Source organism: Ceraceosorus guamensis, assembly GCF_003144195.1.
Source record: "Ceraceosorus guamensis strain MCA 4658 unplaced genomic scaffold IE81scaffold_43, whole genome shotgun sequence".
Lineage (NCBI taxonomy): Eukaryota > Fungi > Basidiomycota > Exobasidiomycetes > Ceraceosorales > Ceraceosoraceae > Ceraceosorus > Ceraceosorus guamensis.
In genome coordinates, this window is record NW_020290038.1 from 136,687 (window position 1) to 149,535 (window position 12,849).

The 12,849-nt window shown below is 57.8% G+C and overlaps 5 protein-coding genes across 5 annotated transcripts; 3 read left to right on the forward strand and 2 right to left on the reverse strand.

Moving 5' to 3' along the window:
- The first annotated feature begins 1,054 nt into the window (after positions 1–1,054).
- On the forward strand, positions 1,055–6,665 carry IE81DRAFT_303678 (Pkinase-domain-containing protein). The gene is made up of 2 exons (XM_025512281.1): positions 1,055–2,258; positions 2,328–6,665. Exons 1-2 carry the CDS (start codon positions 1,523–1,525, stop codon positions 6,308–6,310), a joined length of 4,719 nt encoding a protein of 1,572 aa, XP_025368591.1. The 5' UTR covers positions 1,055–1,522; the 3' UTR covers positions 6,311–6,665.
- Positions 6,666–7,531: 866 nt separating this feature from the next.
- IE81DRAFT_348368 (hypothetical protein) lies at positions 7,532–8,570 on the forward strand (the record flags this gene model as incomplete). The annotated part of the gene is made up of 3 exons (XM_025516250.1): positions 7,532–8,108; positions 8,245–8,363; positions 8,469–8,570. 3 exons carry the CDS (start codon positions 7,532–7,534, stop codon positions 8,568–8,570), a joined length of 798 nt encoding a protein of 265 aa, XP_025368592.1.
- An 862-nt stretch (positions 8,571–9,432) lies between these two features.
- IE81DRAFT_324573 (hypothetical protein) lies at positions 9,433–9,827 on the reverse strand. The gene has a single exon (XM_025514268.1). The coding sequence runs from the start codon at positions 9,657–9,659 to the stop codon at positions 9,444–9,446; it is 216 nt and encodes a 71-aa protein (XP_025368593.1). The 5' UTR covers positions 9,660–9,827; the 3' UTR covers positions 9,433–9,443.
- An 89-nt stretch (positions 9,828–9,916) lies between these two features.
- IE81DRAFT_291867 (hypothetical protein) lies at positions 9,917–10,231 on the reverse strand (the record flags this gene model as incomplete). Its single annotated transcript, XM_025511925.1, has 1 exon — positions 9,917–10,231. One exon carries the CDS (start codon positions 10,229–10,231, stop codon positions 9,917–9,919), a length of 315 nt encoding a protein of 104 aa, XP_025368594.1.
- Positions 10,232–11,888: 1,657 nt separating this feature from the next.
- Positions 11,889–12,545, forward strand: IE81DRAFT_342086 (hypothetical protein; the record flags this gene model as incomplete). Its single annotated transcript, XM_025515679.1, has 2 exons — positions 11,889–12,338; positions 12,476–12,545. The coding sequence occupies 2 exons, from the start codon at positions 11,889–11,891 to the stop codon at positions 12,518–12,520; spliced, it is 495 nt and encodes a 164-aa protein (XP_025368595.1). The 3' UTR covers positions 12,521–12,545.
- Positions 12,546–12,849: the final 304 nt, after the last annotated feature.

A 12,849-nucleotide genomic window follows, 5' to 3' on the forward strand; every position in this document is an offset into this window, starting at 1 on the left:
TGGGCGCCGCGCCGCGCCGCGCCGAGATGCCCGACACCCGCGGCAGCACGGATCACCTATATGAGCTCAATTCACATTCAGATTTATTGTGCTGCATCGCGCTTTAACTAGGTAACAATCGTGAATATCGATTAGATTTTTGATCGGGGTCCGCGCGAGCGACGAGGGATCAATCAGAATGCATGCCATGATGGCGGTCGTTGAACTGCGCTGCGTGATGGGCGCGCCTCGAAGGCCAAAGACTCGCCAAAGTCCAAGCGGGCAGGACAGGAGAGCAAGAACGCAATCGAGGACCAAGCGCGACGGCGGCTGCTCGAGTCTCGAGTTGCTTGATTCTGTTTGGTGAAGCGAGAATCAAGAATGCGATGCGATGCGATGACGGTTGCTTTGCTCCATTGTAATTGGCCAAAAATTCTTCATTTCAACTCACAAGTCAAATTTCGAGACCGCTGCTGGGATGTGGAACTCAGCTCCAATTCAGATGCAGCAGTGGCCAGCCAGCTCTTGCGAATAAGCGCTCTGGCACCTCCTGCGGGCGGCAAATGCCTCTCTACCGTGCACCAGTCAAGAGTGTGGTCAGTCCTGTTGGGATTTAGAGTCACGAGTCGAGAGTGTTTGTTGCCTCTGCATGATACACACACTCGTGACTCAAACTCAATTAAGAAATGATGTCCTCTAATCACGAATTTCTTGGCTTCGGCGCGCGGACACAACTCCGAAATCAAGAATTTGAACCGATCGATCGTCGAGCTGCATGCTGATATGCTGCTGCTTGCTGCTACTTGGTCGCGAGTCGCGAGTCGCGAGTGCTTATATTCTGATTGCAATCACGAATGGCTGTCTGCGCCGCCTGCTGCTGGTGATGGGTCGGCTCCTCCGCTGCAGATGTGCCTGCATCCATGCAGCATGCATCCGGCTCCGCGCGGTGGTGCCTGCTGTGCTAGACCTACCGCGGCACTCTGACGGTACACGCGCACGCGCGCTCACTCGTCACTACCCATGGATGCATCAGGCAAATTCCTCAATTCGCTCACAGCAATCACTTCGCGTACCTCCATCCATGTCCATGTATACCCGCCCCCCCTGGCGCTCGGATCGCTTCATCCGCCTCCATTCGTGATCATCTGGCAGTCGTTGGGACGTCTCGTGTCAAGCTGGCATCTGCTCGATACATCATCTACAGCACTCGCGCCACCCGTAGTCGGCTCGTGGCCGCGGACACAGCCGGTAAATCGTCATCGCGTACGTCTTCCTCGAGGCGCTTTGCGTGACGCCGCGACACCGACGTACGCGCCTCGCGCCCCCGGCTGTTTACGCCTCGCAGATCTCCTTTGCTCGTTCAACTTCCCCATCCCAACATCTCGCAGCTGCGCCCTCGTCACCTCTACAGCCCTCCATCCTCTCGTTCAAATCCTTTTCTCACACCAGATAGGCGGCAGGCAGCAGAGCACGCATGGTCGAGCGGGCCATGTCGCCCTAAGTTGTCGGTCAACACTTTCAAGCAGAGGCGCATTCTGTCATCATGAGTCGCAGACAGCGCGAATGGGGGGGAGGTGCGGTGAGCTCGAGTAGTGGTGGACACGGTGCAGGCCCGAGCTCTGGCAGCGCAACAGCAGGAGCAGGAGCAGGTGCAGCAGGGACAGGGTCGTCGCGAATCATCAACCAGAAAGCAGCCCTAGCATCAGCCTATCAAGAACTGGGTAAGGAACTAGCTTCAGGCAAGCTTAAAAGCGTTGGCAGCTACACGCTAGGCAGACCGATTGGCGAAGGAACGTTTGGAAAAGTCAGAATGGGGGTTCATAGACTCACGGGCACTCGAGTGGCCATCAAGCAGGTACCCAAAGCTCATAGTGCCAGTCTCACCAGGGAGATCCATCATCATAGACGTCTGCACCATCCTCACGTCATGCAGCTCTACGAAGTCATTGCTACCGAGAGCAACATCTGGATGGTGTCTGAGCTGTGCGCAGGCGGAGAGCTGTACGACTACCTGGTGGAGCGAGGCACGATGCCGGAACCTGAAGCTAGAAGGCTATTTGGCCAGCTTTGCTTGGCAGTAGCATACATCCATGGGAGAGGCATCGTGCATCGAGATCTCAAACTCGAAAACGTGCTCTTGGATGAGCGCTGCAATGTCAAGCTGGGAGACTTTGGCTTTACGCGAGAGTTTGAGGGAAAGAGGCTCATGGATACCTTTTGTGGCACGACGGGCTATGCTGCGCCAGAAATGCTTGCTGGAAAAAAGTACACGGGAGAAGGTGAGCGTGGCCGCAATAAAGGTGTTGGCTTTCGCATTGCAGGCTAACCGCGCAGACAACCGCGCTCAGAGGTGGACATCTGGTCACTAGGTGTCATCCTGTACGCTTTGCTCTGTGGAACCCTGCCTTTCGACGACGATGACGAGGCAGTCATGAAGGAAAAGATCTTGGCTTGCGAATTCGACCTGCCAGACCTCATCTCGGAAGAGTCCAAGGACCTATTAAGCTCCGTCTTGCAGTTGGACCCCACCAGTCGACCGTCCATCAAGAGCATCCTGAGCCATCCTTGGTTCAGCAAAATCATGATCAGCAGCCCGATGTCGCCTCTCGATGAAGATGCGGCGGCGGCCGAGCCATCGTACTTTGTCAATCCGCCTGCTTCCAGCAGCGGTCCTAGAGGGAGGGAGTCAAATCCAAAGCCGAGCGATCCGGCAGCGGGAGAGCGAAGCGCTCCAGCAAATGGCGCACACGAGGAGCTGGGCGCGGCCACTGATGCCCAGGCAGATGCCACTTCTCCTCCCGCATCCACAGAAACGAGCTACGAAACAGCTCCGACCAGGTCATTGGAAGAGCCGCTCGACTCGTCGCATCAAGTGACGATGACCCCGCTTCCGAGTGGCAGCAAAGCGGACAGGACTTCGGTCGAGCAGCTCGGTGCGCGGTCGTCCCACCCCTCTAATTTTTCGGAAGCCAGCTTCCACACAGTCATGAGTGACAGTGGCAGCAGCGACCAGCGCTCGAGCAGGACGGGAGGCACTAGTCCCATCACGGACTCCACTTCGGAACATGACGAGCCCACGGGCTCTGGCGGACAGGGAAGCGGCACCTCTCCAGTCAGGAAATCGTCGACTGCGTCGGGCGAGTCCACAGACACTGCTCCTACAAAGACAAGAGGGCTTGCTTTGCACAAGAACGAATCGCAGACCACGATCCGACGGGAAGGCTCAAACGGCAGCGATGTATCGAGAGGTAGGGGCAATTCCATTGCGGCTCCGGCTGGCAAGGCTGCGGCGTCGACGCTCCCAACCCATCATGAGGGACCTGCTGCACTGGAAGAGTCGGCGGAATCGGAGACCGAGGACGTGCATACATCCTCGCGGCCGCCCTCGGCGCTTTCCGCTCGGCTGGCGCGCGCAGGATCTCAAAGTTCTGCGAGAGGTCACGCTCGGACACCATCGAGGACGAAACGTCGCTCGCTTTCGTCAGGCGGCCTTTCAGATCATCATCCTCCTCATTTGGCGCCCAAGCCAGTGAATTATGTGGCCTTACTGGAGGATGCTTCTCCTGCACTCTTCACAAGTGTTGTGGAACAAAATCTGCTGCATTCACTCAGCAATCTCGGTCTGGACGTCGGTCAGGTGGTTCACAGCGTCTTGACAGATGCTTGCGATGCCAGCGGCGGCCTGTGGTGGTTGCTCAAGCTCAAGGCATCAGACGCACAAGATGCAGCCCTCGCGCTGCCTGCTTCTGCAGGTAGCGTCGTGTCTAGCTCAGCCCCTCGTCTTGGCCCGGCACCGCCTCCAATTCCCATCAAGGATCCTAATCGACCCTCCAGCACAACCGCCAGTCCGTCCAAGAAGGACGAAAGTCTCTCCGAGGCTTCCATGACGCCCCGAGCTACCTCTGTCGGAGCCAAGCCAGCCAAAGTCCCGCCGCTCAAACTTGCCAAGGAGAGCGAACGACCTTCCACCGCGCCGGCCTTGACGCCGACCAGCGATACAGGCAAATTCCCCAGCACTACAATTGCTGAATCCGCGTCCACCCAAACCGGGGGCAACGCACCCATCGGCCCGATCCAGACTGTGCCCAGACCTGTGCGAGCTGATCGGAATCGCACGAGCTCCTTTAGCATCAAGCTGTCCAGTGTGCTAGCGAATGCTGCACGTAAAGATTCCGGCGATGGTGCTGGTGAAGATGGAGATGATGTGGCAGTGCCAGAGCGCTCCAAAAGCCCTGTCAGCATGCTGTTCGGCAGTAGAAAGGTGGGTGGCACGGTCAAGGATAAGACCAGGCAAGGCTCGCCAGCTGCTCCAAGCACCGCTCTGCCTGCGAGTCGAAGCGCCCTCGCCAATTTGAATACGGGTTCCAGATTGCCTGATGGCACGCCCTCGCCGAGACCGAAGAAAGACCCAGCGCGAGATAGAGAACGCATCCGGTCGTTGATGGCAGGGAAGGAGGCCGACGACGACGAGTCCTTGACACAGGGAAGTCCTCGGCCGGTCACAAAGTCGCCTGGTACGCCTGGCAAGGCCAAGGCATCATCCCGGCTAGAGTTGAGTGCACCCATGACGAAATCGGTGGACACTTTCAGCACCGTGTCTAGCACCAACGACGAGGTCAAGTCATCCACATCCAAACCACGGCTCAAGTCCAACTTCCTCAGCACCGTGAGGACATGGCTCGGTGCCGAGGACAAGCAGGGAAAACGCAGGCGCAAAGCGAATGCGAGCGGATCGTCCACCAAGACGGGCTCCGTTTATGGGCACGACGGCTTGGGATCTTTGCATCAGGGCTCTGTGGCTCGACGTAGCAGCGTCAGTCGGCGTGCCAATCCGTACCCGACCGGATCTATGGCTGGTCCTGTGCGATCTCCTCGCAGCCCGCAAAGGGGCTCCTTGAGCCGCCGCAGCTCTTCTGGCAGCGCACACCTCTTCGATGGTCATTTGGGCGGTGGCCCGCCCATCAGGCCTGTCAATCTGCGTCGTCAGAGCGCCGGAAGCATCACGCCCACTGCGACCCTGCATGGCGGTGACGCGGCAGAATTTGCCCACTTTGGAGCTTTGCAACGATCGAGACCGTCGAGCTCGCAATCTCTTCATAGACCGCCTCATGCTGGCTTGCATCACAAACAGGGGTCCGCCAGTAGTTCTGGCTCTTTTATGCGGCAGCAGCAACAACAGGGCAGCATGCGCGGCGCGCACAGCAGACGACCCAGCACGGATGGCGGGACCACCGTCAGGCGGCATCGCCAGTACCCAAGCGTCCACTCTTTGACCGACAGACCGCGATCCGAGGCTAGCAATTCTCGACCATCTTCCTTGTACGCACCAGCCGTGGCGGAGGAAAATGAGGAAGAGTCGCAGGGAGGTCATGGAGCGGCGACTCCACGTCGAGTGTCGCTGGAGTCGAGATCGGCAATGGCGGAAGGCAGTCAAGGTCGCGCTTCGCCCGTCGTGCAGCAGGCTCATGCCCACGCACCTCATCGGGCGAGCGTGTTTGTGGCGCACAAATCCAGATCACCCTATGGACCGCCTTCGGCAAGTCCGATGCTGCAGAGCGCTCTACACTCCAAGCTCTCTTCGCCTAATCCCACGCCTGCGGCCCATGGCGAAGCACCTGCTGCTGGAACGGGAATGTGGAGGAGAAGTTGGGGTCGACCTCCTCCCAGCTGGGCTGGCCCCGTGGACATGGGCCCGACGAGAAGCGAGCTCGCGGCTGCAGCCTTGATCGCCCGACCCAAACTTCGAGACGTTTTTGCGGATCGCGAAGATGACGAGTGGGAAGATGAGGATGACGAACCTACGTATGCAGGCGGTCTGGGCCAGCTGGACTCCTTTGGATCTGGCTGGCGTGGCACCTCTAGGAATACCGCAGGCTCTGGCTTTGAATCCATGTTTGGGGGAATAAACAGCGGGAGAAGCGTCTCTGGCCTTCCACCTACATCCACCACGGCCTTTGGCACACCTTCTCGCATCGGCTTTGGGAACAGCGAAGGTAGCCTGCTATCATCTGGAAGATATGCGGGCGTGCGTTCCATCTTTCAGCCTCCTTCCTTGGGCCGTGACACAGCACCTCGACTTTTATCGATGCAGATAAACGCCGATGAAGATGCTTCCGCTGGATCTGCCCTGGGTTCTGCGTCGGATACGAATTCTGCGGACAAGTCGACGTTGGGCGCGCCTTCGAATAAGGATGCGCCTCCGAACAACTTGACCGGTGTTGCGCCGGCAGCGCCTGCTTCTGGCCTCATGGGCACGGGCACAGCTAGGCTTCGCGGGCCGACGCCGGCTTTCAAGACCATCACGATCGAAGAGGAAGAGGAGGATGAGTAGTGCGGCATGCGGCTGAGCAACCCTCTCTTTGGAAAGAAAAAAAGTGTCTTTACGCGAGTCGTCTTTTGGCTTTCCCGCGGTTCGATTTGCCTCCTTGCCCGCCCGCATCACCTTTGCGACTCGAGATCTGTCACGGCCTTTTCGACTCCCCATTTCAACTGGCACACGTCCCTTGCTCGGACGTTCTCCTCTTGCACCTGGACGGCTACGAATTTCGCTCGACAAACCTCCAAAATTTCTGCGCATTTTTGATACCAAAGGACACTATTCACTTTTGCTCGTCGGCGTCATTTTCCCCATTGATCGACTTTTGCCAAGCCATACGTTCCGAGAGCACGATTCTTTTCTTCCCCCCCCCCTGCTTGTTGAACTCCAGCTTCTTCACTGAATCATCCCTCGCTGGTTGTAGACTCTTTGTCTTTGATGTATCCCCGCTCCCCCACCCCCCTCGTTGCTTGTGAGTGTTCAATCTTACTCACATGTCCGTTGTTGGTGTGAAGAAGCCCATGCTGCGTGCCTTGGGGGGCGGAGAGATGGCGTGCAAGTTGAGATGTGTGGACACGCAGATGAGAGGTGTGCAGCAGCAGGAGTGCAGGCTGATGAATCTTGCTCGCTTTGTCTTGTACTCTCCAGGACTTGCGAGAACGACCTGAATTATTCACCCATTGTGAATTAAATTTATATTATTGATAGGTGTGTCACAATCGTAAATTCACGGCTGCCTCAGCAACGTGATGGATGCTGAGGAGAGTCGCCATGCAGTCACGAGTCACGAGTAGTACTCGCGACCACAAGGCGCGTGATGCGCGGGCGCGCGTTGGCACGTCGCGCAAGGCTGCGCGGGTGTCGGATTCGAGTCTGATTGATGCATGGCCGGTGTGGATGATCGTGGCATTGATCTGAGTGATCATCGTGACTCATGCCCACGCTCAACTCCTCTGACCGCAGCACGGCCAACGACGCAAGTGCTGCTCCCTTTGTCTGCTGTGCTCACGTTCGACATCCTACGGATCGATCATCGTTGCGCATATCGAAGATTTGGTGATTGCTGGGTCGCGGAGCTCTTCTGCTCTCGATCGAGCCGCAAAGCTCTCTTCACAAGAGTCATCATCACGCAAAACTGAATCTCTCGCCCGTCGCCCGTCGCCCGTCGCCCGTCGCCCGTCGCCCGTCGCCCGTCGCCCGTCGCCCGTCAGCCCCTATGATCTGCTGCGTGCAAACATGCCATCCTCCAGCACATCCCTCTCGCCCGTCGAGTCTGTGCGTCTTCGACTAGACACGCTGACCGCTTTAGTCCAAGGACCTTCGGTCCAGCAACGAGCGGGCGCATCTCTCCATGCTCCAGGCCTCGCTCTTGCGGATCAAGCCACCTTCAGCGCGGGTGAAGATGCGGGTGTGGATGCAAAGATCAGCGAGAGATCCATCGCTTCTCGCCTTTCGCAGGCTCAGGAGGCGTTGAATGATTGCATCGGCGCTCACAAATCCCTAATAGCTTTTGCTCAGACGTTCGATCAGAACAGACCTTGGTTGATACCCATCATCCCTTTGCAGAAACGATCCGTCGGATGCGGTGGCGAGGATGAAAAGGCAGAGGAAGGGGGGGAGCAGAATGATGATGCTGCTGCTCGAGACTTGGGGAAAATGGCGGTGGAGGAGAGGGATGGATTGTTGATGCTTGGTGGGCTCGAGGAGAGGGCTACGATTGTGATAGAAGCGGAGAGGGACATCAAGCAGCTCGGTCGGGACATGAATGCCATCAAGGAGCTTCAACGATTTGCCGAAGGTGGCCGTCTGGGAGGTGAGTGTGTGTGTGTGTGTGTGTGTGCGCACGCGCACGCGCGCGCGCCCAGCGAGCATGGCACTGCTACCTCGCTGTCACCTCGCGCTCGAAGTCAGTGCGCTCACAACTTTCTTGCATCCTCGCGCGTATTCAGAACTACAGGATCTGCGTCCGATGCTGGATCAACTCATTGCTCGCTTATCCGACGCGTCGGAGAGCAGGTCAGAGTTGGACAGCCAAGTGCTCTCGCTGGTAGATCAGTACGGAGAATGGGTGCGTCTCGAAGGGTCGCAATCGCGCTGATCGACGCGCACAAATCTCCTCCCCCATCTAACGTGCTCCGATTCTCTCGCACATCTCCTTCGATACTTCGGGCAGGTCCGAATGCTGTCCAGCTTGTTTGTCAGTTGGGACGAAGGACTTTCGGAGTTGGAGAGACGGGTCACCCAGCTCGAACGACTGAGAGCTACGGCTCGTTGAAGCTATGAGGCGGTTCATGAGCACTTCGGATAGCCAGGCGGCATCTCACTCCAGGTAGCACATCTGCTCACAGCTGACCGCGGAAAACAGAATATTTCACATCACACTTCGTGACTGGCAAGAAGGAACGGCTTGGACCACAGCCCCCCCCCAAACCAGAAGACCGACGACAATGTGGTCGCGCGCAAGCTCCGATTGGGGGAGTTCACTGAACGAGTACCGAACCTCCTCTCGACACTGGGCTGCTTTTCCGGCAGCAAATCATACAAAAACAACACCCGCACCCGCACCCGCACCACCTCGTCTTTCGGTATGACGCAGACCTTTTCTACAATTTCTCTCGCCCCGCCTCCACTCGACGAATAGCAGCAAGAGAGCAAGAAAGGACGGGCTAGCTTTTCCTCGCGCTTCCTGTCAGGGGTCCCAGGCTGATGAGCTTGCTCGAGCGGAGTGTGCCTGGGCTGCATTCAGGCAGCTTGGAATGTGCAGGCCCTTCTCTGCTACGCACCAGCCAAGCCTTTTGGCGCATGCAAACGGTGCAGGGCTCGAGACCAGCTGGACATCACGTTGGCCCATCCGTTCGTCACCCGCTGTCCGACAAATGTAGCGATTAACCCCCACCCAGCGTCGACAGGCCTACTGCGAGCGCCGTTTCCGTCCTTTCAATCGCAATACATCGCAATACGATTCGCAGTCATCTCACTGCATGCATCGCTTTGCGCCAGCCGTCAATCTTCTCCCAGACTGCGCTTGGCTTCATGCATCGTGTTCCACCACCGTAGGCCTTTCTTGTGCCTTTGCAGGTGTGGGGGGGGGGGGGAATTTATGCGCTCTGCGCGGATAGGGTGTAGATGGTATGACCTGCTGTACCGATCAGACCGATGTAGGCGACAAAAGTGCTGAGGAAGGGGTAGAAGCGTCTTTTGGGCTCGCCGGACGCGTAAGCTTGATGTCGCGAGGAAGAGGCAAAGAAAAGTGAGGAAGCGATTCGGGAGGAGGGGGAGGGGCTTCAGCATGGAGCTTGAGAGGCGCCAAGGGGGGCGGCGCGCAGAGGTGACTTTGAACGCTGGTGCTGATCATCATCATCATCACGATTGGGGGCGCCGAGCACGAATGCGAAATGTCTCTCCAAAAAGGGAGGTGGGCAGGGCTCGAAGCAGCGTTGAACGAGGGGAAAAATTTTCCCCCCGCCCGCGTCACTTTTCACATTCTCCACGCGCGCAAAGTCATACCAGCCGCGAAGCGATCCGGAAAGGCTTTTCACCCGCGCCCGCGCCCGCGCCCATGCCCACCCCTGCCCCACCGCACCGCTCTGCACCGCTCTGCACTGCGGATCCTGCAACGTGCTACTCACCCAGGGTGAACCAGATCCTGCCAATGACCCACACGCCGCCCAACGCAGCTGCCAACTCGGCATTGCCCAATCCCGCAACGAACAAGCAGAGCAAGAATCCCGGCAGCGTCTCCAGCGTGTTTGCGTGAGCTCTTTGAGCGCAGTTGAATTGCGCTTTGGGACCGGGAGCGGCGGCGGCGGCGGTGGCGGCAGAGGATTTGGATGCTGCGGAGAGTCGTTGTTGATGCTCCGCCTCGATGGATGCGTCCGAAGCGAATACGGCGGGATAAGGTACGCCCGCTCTACGTCTGTAATACTGTGCGCTCATCATTCCTTGAAAGCTGCGCGCGCGGGGGGATGGTAAGTAGCGCAAAAGGGTCAGCTTTACGACTGTGCCATTCTTTTTGCATGATTGGAACAAAGTCGTGCGAGCGAGCGAGCGAGCGTGCGTGCTGCGCTGCGCTGCGCTGTGGCCTATGAGACGGGGCATACGTACAAGGTCAAGAGCACGCTGCTTAGTCCTACAGCCATGACTGCAGGATAAGCAGCTGGGACTTGAATGTTGAGCGTCGATGGCGATGACATGGTGCGAGCTGCAGATCGAGGGGTGGGGGGGAACGAGAAAGAGGAAGAGGAAGAGGAAGAGGAAGAGGAAGAGGAAGAGGTTGGGGTGGGATGGGATGAGGATGAGGATGAGGTCGTGCGAGGTGCGAGGGCGTGTACCTGCACGTCGCTCAGCCGATCTAGTCCACGATTTCACATTTTGTATTTCCATTCAAGAAGAAACTCGTCACTGCGACTCTTGACTGATTTGAATGAGCCATGCAGCAGCATCGGCCAACGAACGTCTGCATGCCCCCTCTCCCACACTTATTGCACGTATACGCGGTCTGTGCGCATCGCGTGTGTTTGTTTGTTGATTTGTTCGGACTTGAATTCGGACGTTCCACGTAGCGGTGCGGTGCGGTGCGGTGCGGTGCACATGCTGCATACCGAACGTGTTGGCACCTCCTCTGCGGCTGCATTCGCGTTATATTCAAATTCATGATTTATAGCGCCAAAGTGTCTTCATCACGTGTTTCTCGCTTATTCATGCGCCCGTACTTTTGACTCATCAGACTGTGTAGGTACACACGCGCGGCGCACATGGATCATCCTTGCTCATGTATAGCAGTCACGAGTCAGGAGTACAGTCGAGTAGTCACGAGTATACATAGTCACGCTGCTGCCGCTGCCGCTGCATGCACGACTGATGGTGTGCTCACGCGCGGAGTTGCAATTTGGCACGCCGGCGGAGCTTGAGAGCTCGTCCAGCAGGCATCTCACCGCGAGGCAAGGTCAAAGCAAAATCACCGACCGACCGAGCTGCGCCTCCTCGACTTTAGCTTCGGCTTGGCTCGCCCATCTCATCTGCTCATCTCTTCCATCCCCATGCAGCAGTCTCCGTCTCAGTGTCAATGTGTTTCCCTTTCTCATCCATCAAATCACTCAGTCTCTTCATACACGAAACCACGGCACTCGTACGCACACCTAGATCGGTGTCCTGCACTTTCCCCCTCCTTGCACTGTGCGCTCTGCACCCTCCAAGCAGGATCTCCACGTCACGCTAGACGCGCGACAGCTAAGCAATCCCCATCCACGCGTCCCCCCTTTTGGCCCCTCCCCTCCCCTCCCGTCATCCAGCTAGAAGCTTGGGAATCAGACCCGGAAAGCCTGTCCAACCTCATAGACCCTCTGTCCCACCCCTCCTCCCCGCTCTCATCGACACCTCTCGGAAGCTCACTCGCTTCCCAGCCCCCCGCAACCCCGCACCCCCTCGTCTGTCATCCCATCTTTCAATTTGGCCGGTTTCCAGATTGCAAAAGATCCGCCGCTTCATCGACGAGACGAGACGGTCGCCAGGCTTTCCCGTTCCTTGCTATCCAAATTTCAAGACTCGACTCGGCTCAACCCATCACCACTCGCCCCCCCCTCCTCTCTCCAACATGCGTCTCAGCACCGTATCCCTCTCGCTCCTATCCACCCTCGCACTGACTTTGTCGGAGTGCGCACAAGCAAGAACCATCATCATGCCTCGCACTCCCACACCCTTCAACACGCCCAACCTGAACGCTCCGCACGCTCTCCCCATCTCTTCTCGTCGCGCTCAAGAAGCTCATGCGCGCAGCATCTCCTACGAAGAAGATGCTCGTGCGATCAGCGGCGGATCTGCGCACGAAATGCTGCGGTCCACCGGCCAGTCGGATTTGGAATCGGAGTCGGAAGCGAGCCAGCTTGCTCGAAGCGTAGGGATGGAGGTGGGAAGCGTGAGAGAGAAGAGGGATGTGCGTGCGCATGAGGAGGAGCAGGAGCAGGAGGAGGAAGAGAAGCGCGGCTCGCGTAGCTCCGCTGCTTGGTCAAGGGAGGAAAAGCGGCAGAAGAGCAAAAGACGAGCGGTGAGTAGGCGCGGCAAGTTGAGATTGTTGTTGTTGTGCTTCTTCTTCTTCTTCTGCTTGGATGCGCGCTCATGACTGACCCTCGTGCGACGTTGATCCGTGATGCTTGCGTCTCGTGCCCGCTCTCCACCCTACAGGCTGCTGCGTGGCAAAGCGCCGATGCGGAGGTCAAGCTGGTCTAGATGACTGGCTGACCGTCAATCACGCTCGAGATCCACTTGGCAAGGAGCAATGAATTTTGGTCCGGGTGCCGCGCGGCGGGCCAGCTGAATTTGACTACATTAGTCCAGCCTGGTCATGCTTTGGGACGTCACAGAAAGCCGAAATGACGCAGCAGCAAGGGCAAAATCTGGATTCCATTGGGCTTGTTATGCAATCAGGTTGTCATGCTCATCAAGCGGCGCAAACCTGCCTCGACATGGAGCGCGCCGGCGCCGGCGCCGGCGCCTCGACGCATTCACGCAGGGAATAGAGGGATGTGCTTGCCGTCTTGCATCGATCAGGCGTCGCC

Excerpts from the sequence above, each read along its gene's own strand:
- IE81DRAFT_303678 (XM_025512281.1), top strand. The coding sequence starts at position 1,523 with ATGAGTCGCAGACAGCGCGAATGGGGGGGAGGTGCGGTGAGCTCGAGT. Across the intron at positions 2,259-2,327 it reads AAAAAAGTACACGGGAGAAG|AGGTGGACATCTGGTCACTA; the intron begins GTGAGCGTGGCC and ends AACCGCGCTCAG.
- IE81DRAFT_324573 (XM_025514268.1), bottom strand. The coding sequence starts at position 9,659 with ATGATGATGATGATCAGCACCAGCGTTCAAAGTCACCTCTGCGCGCCG.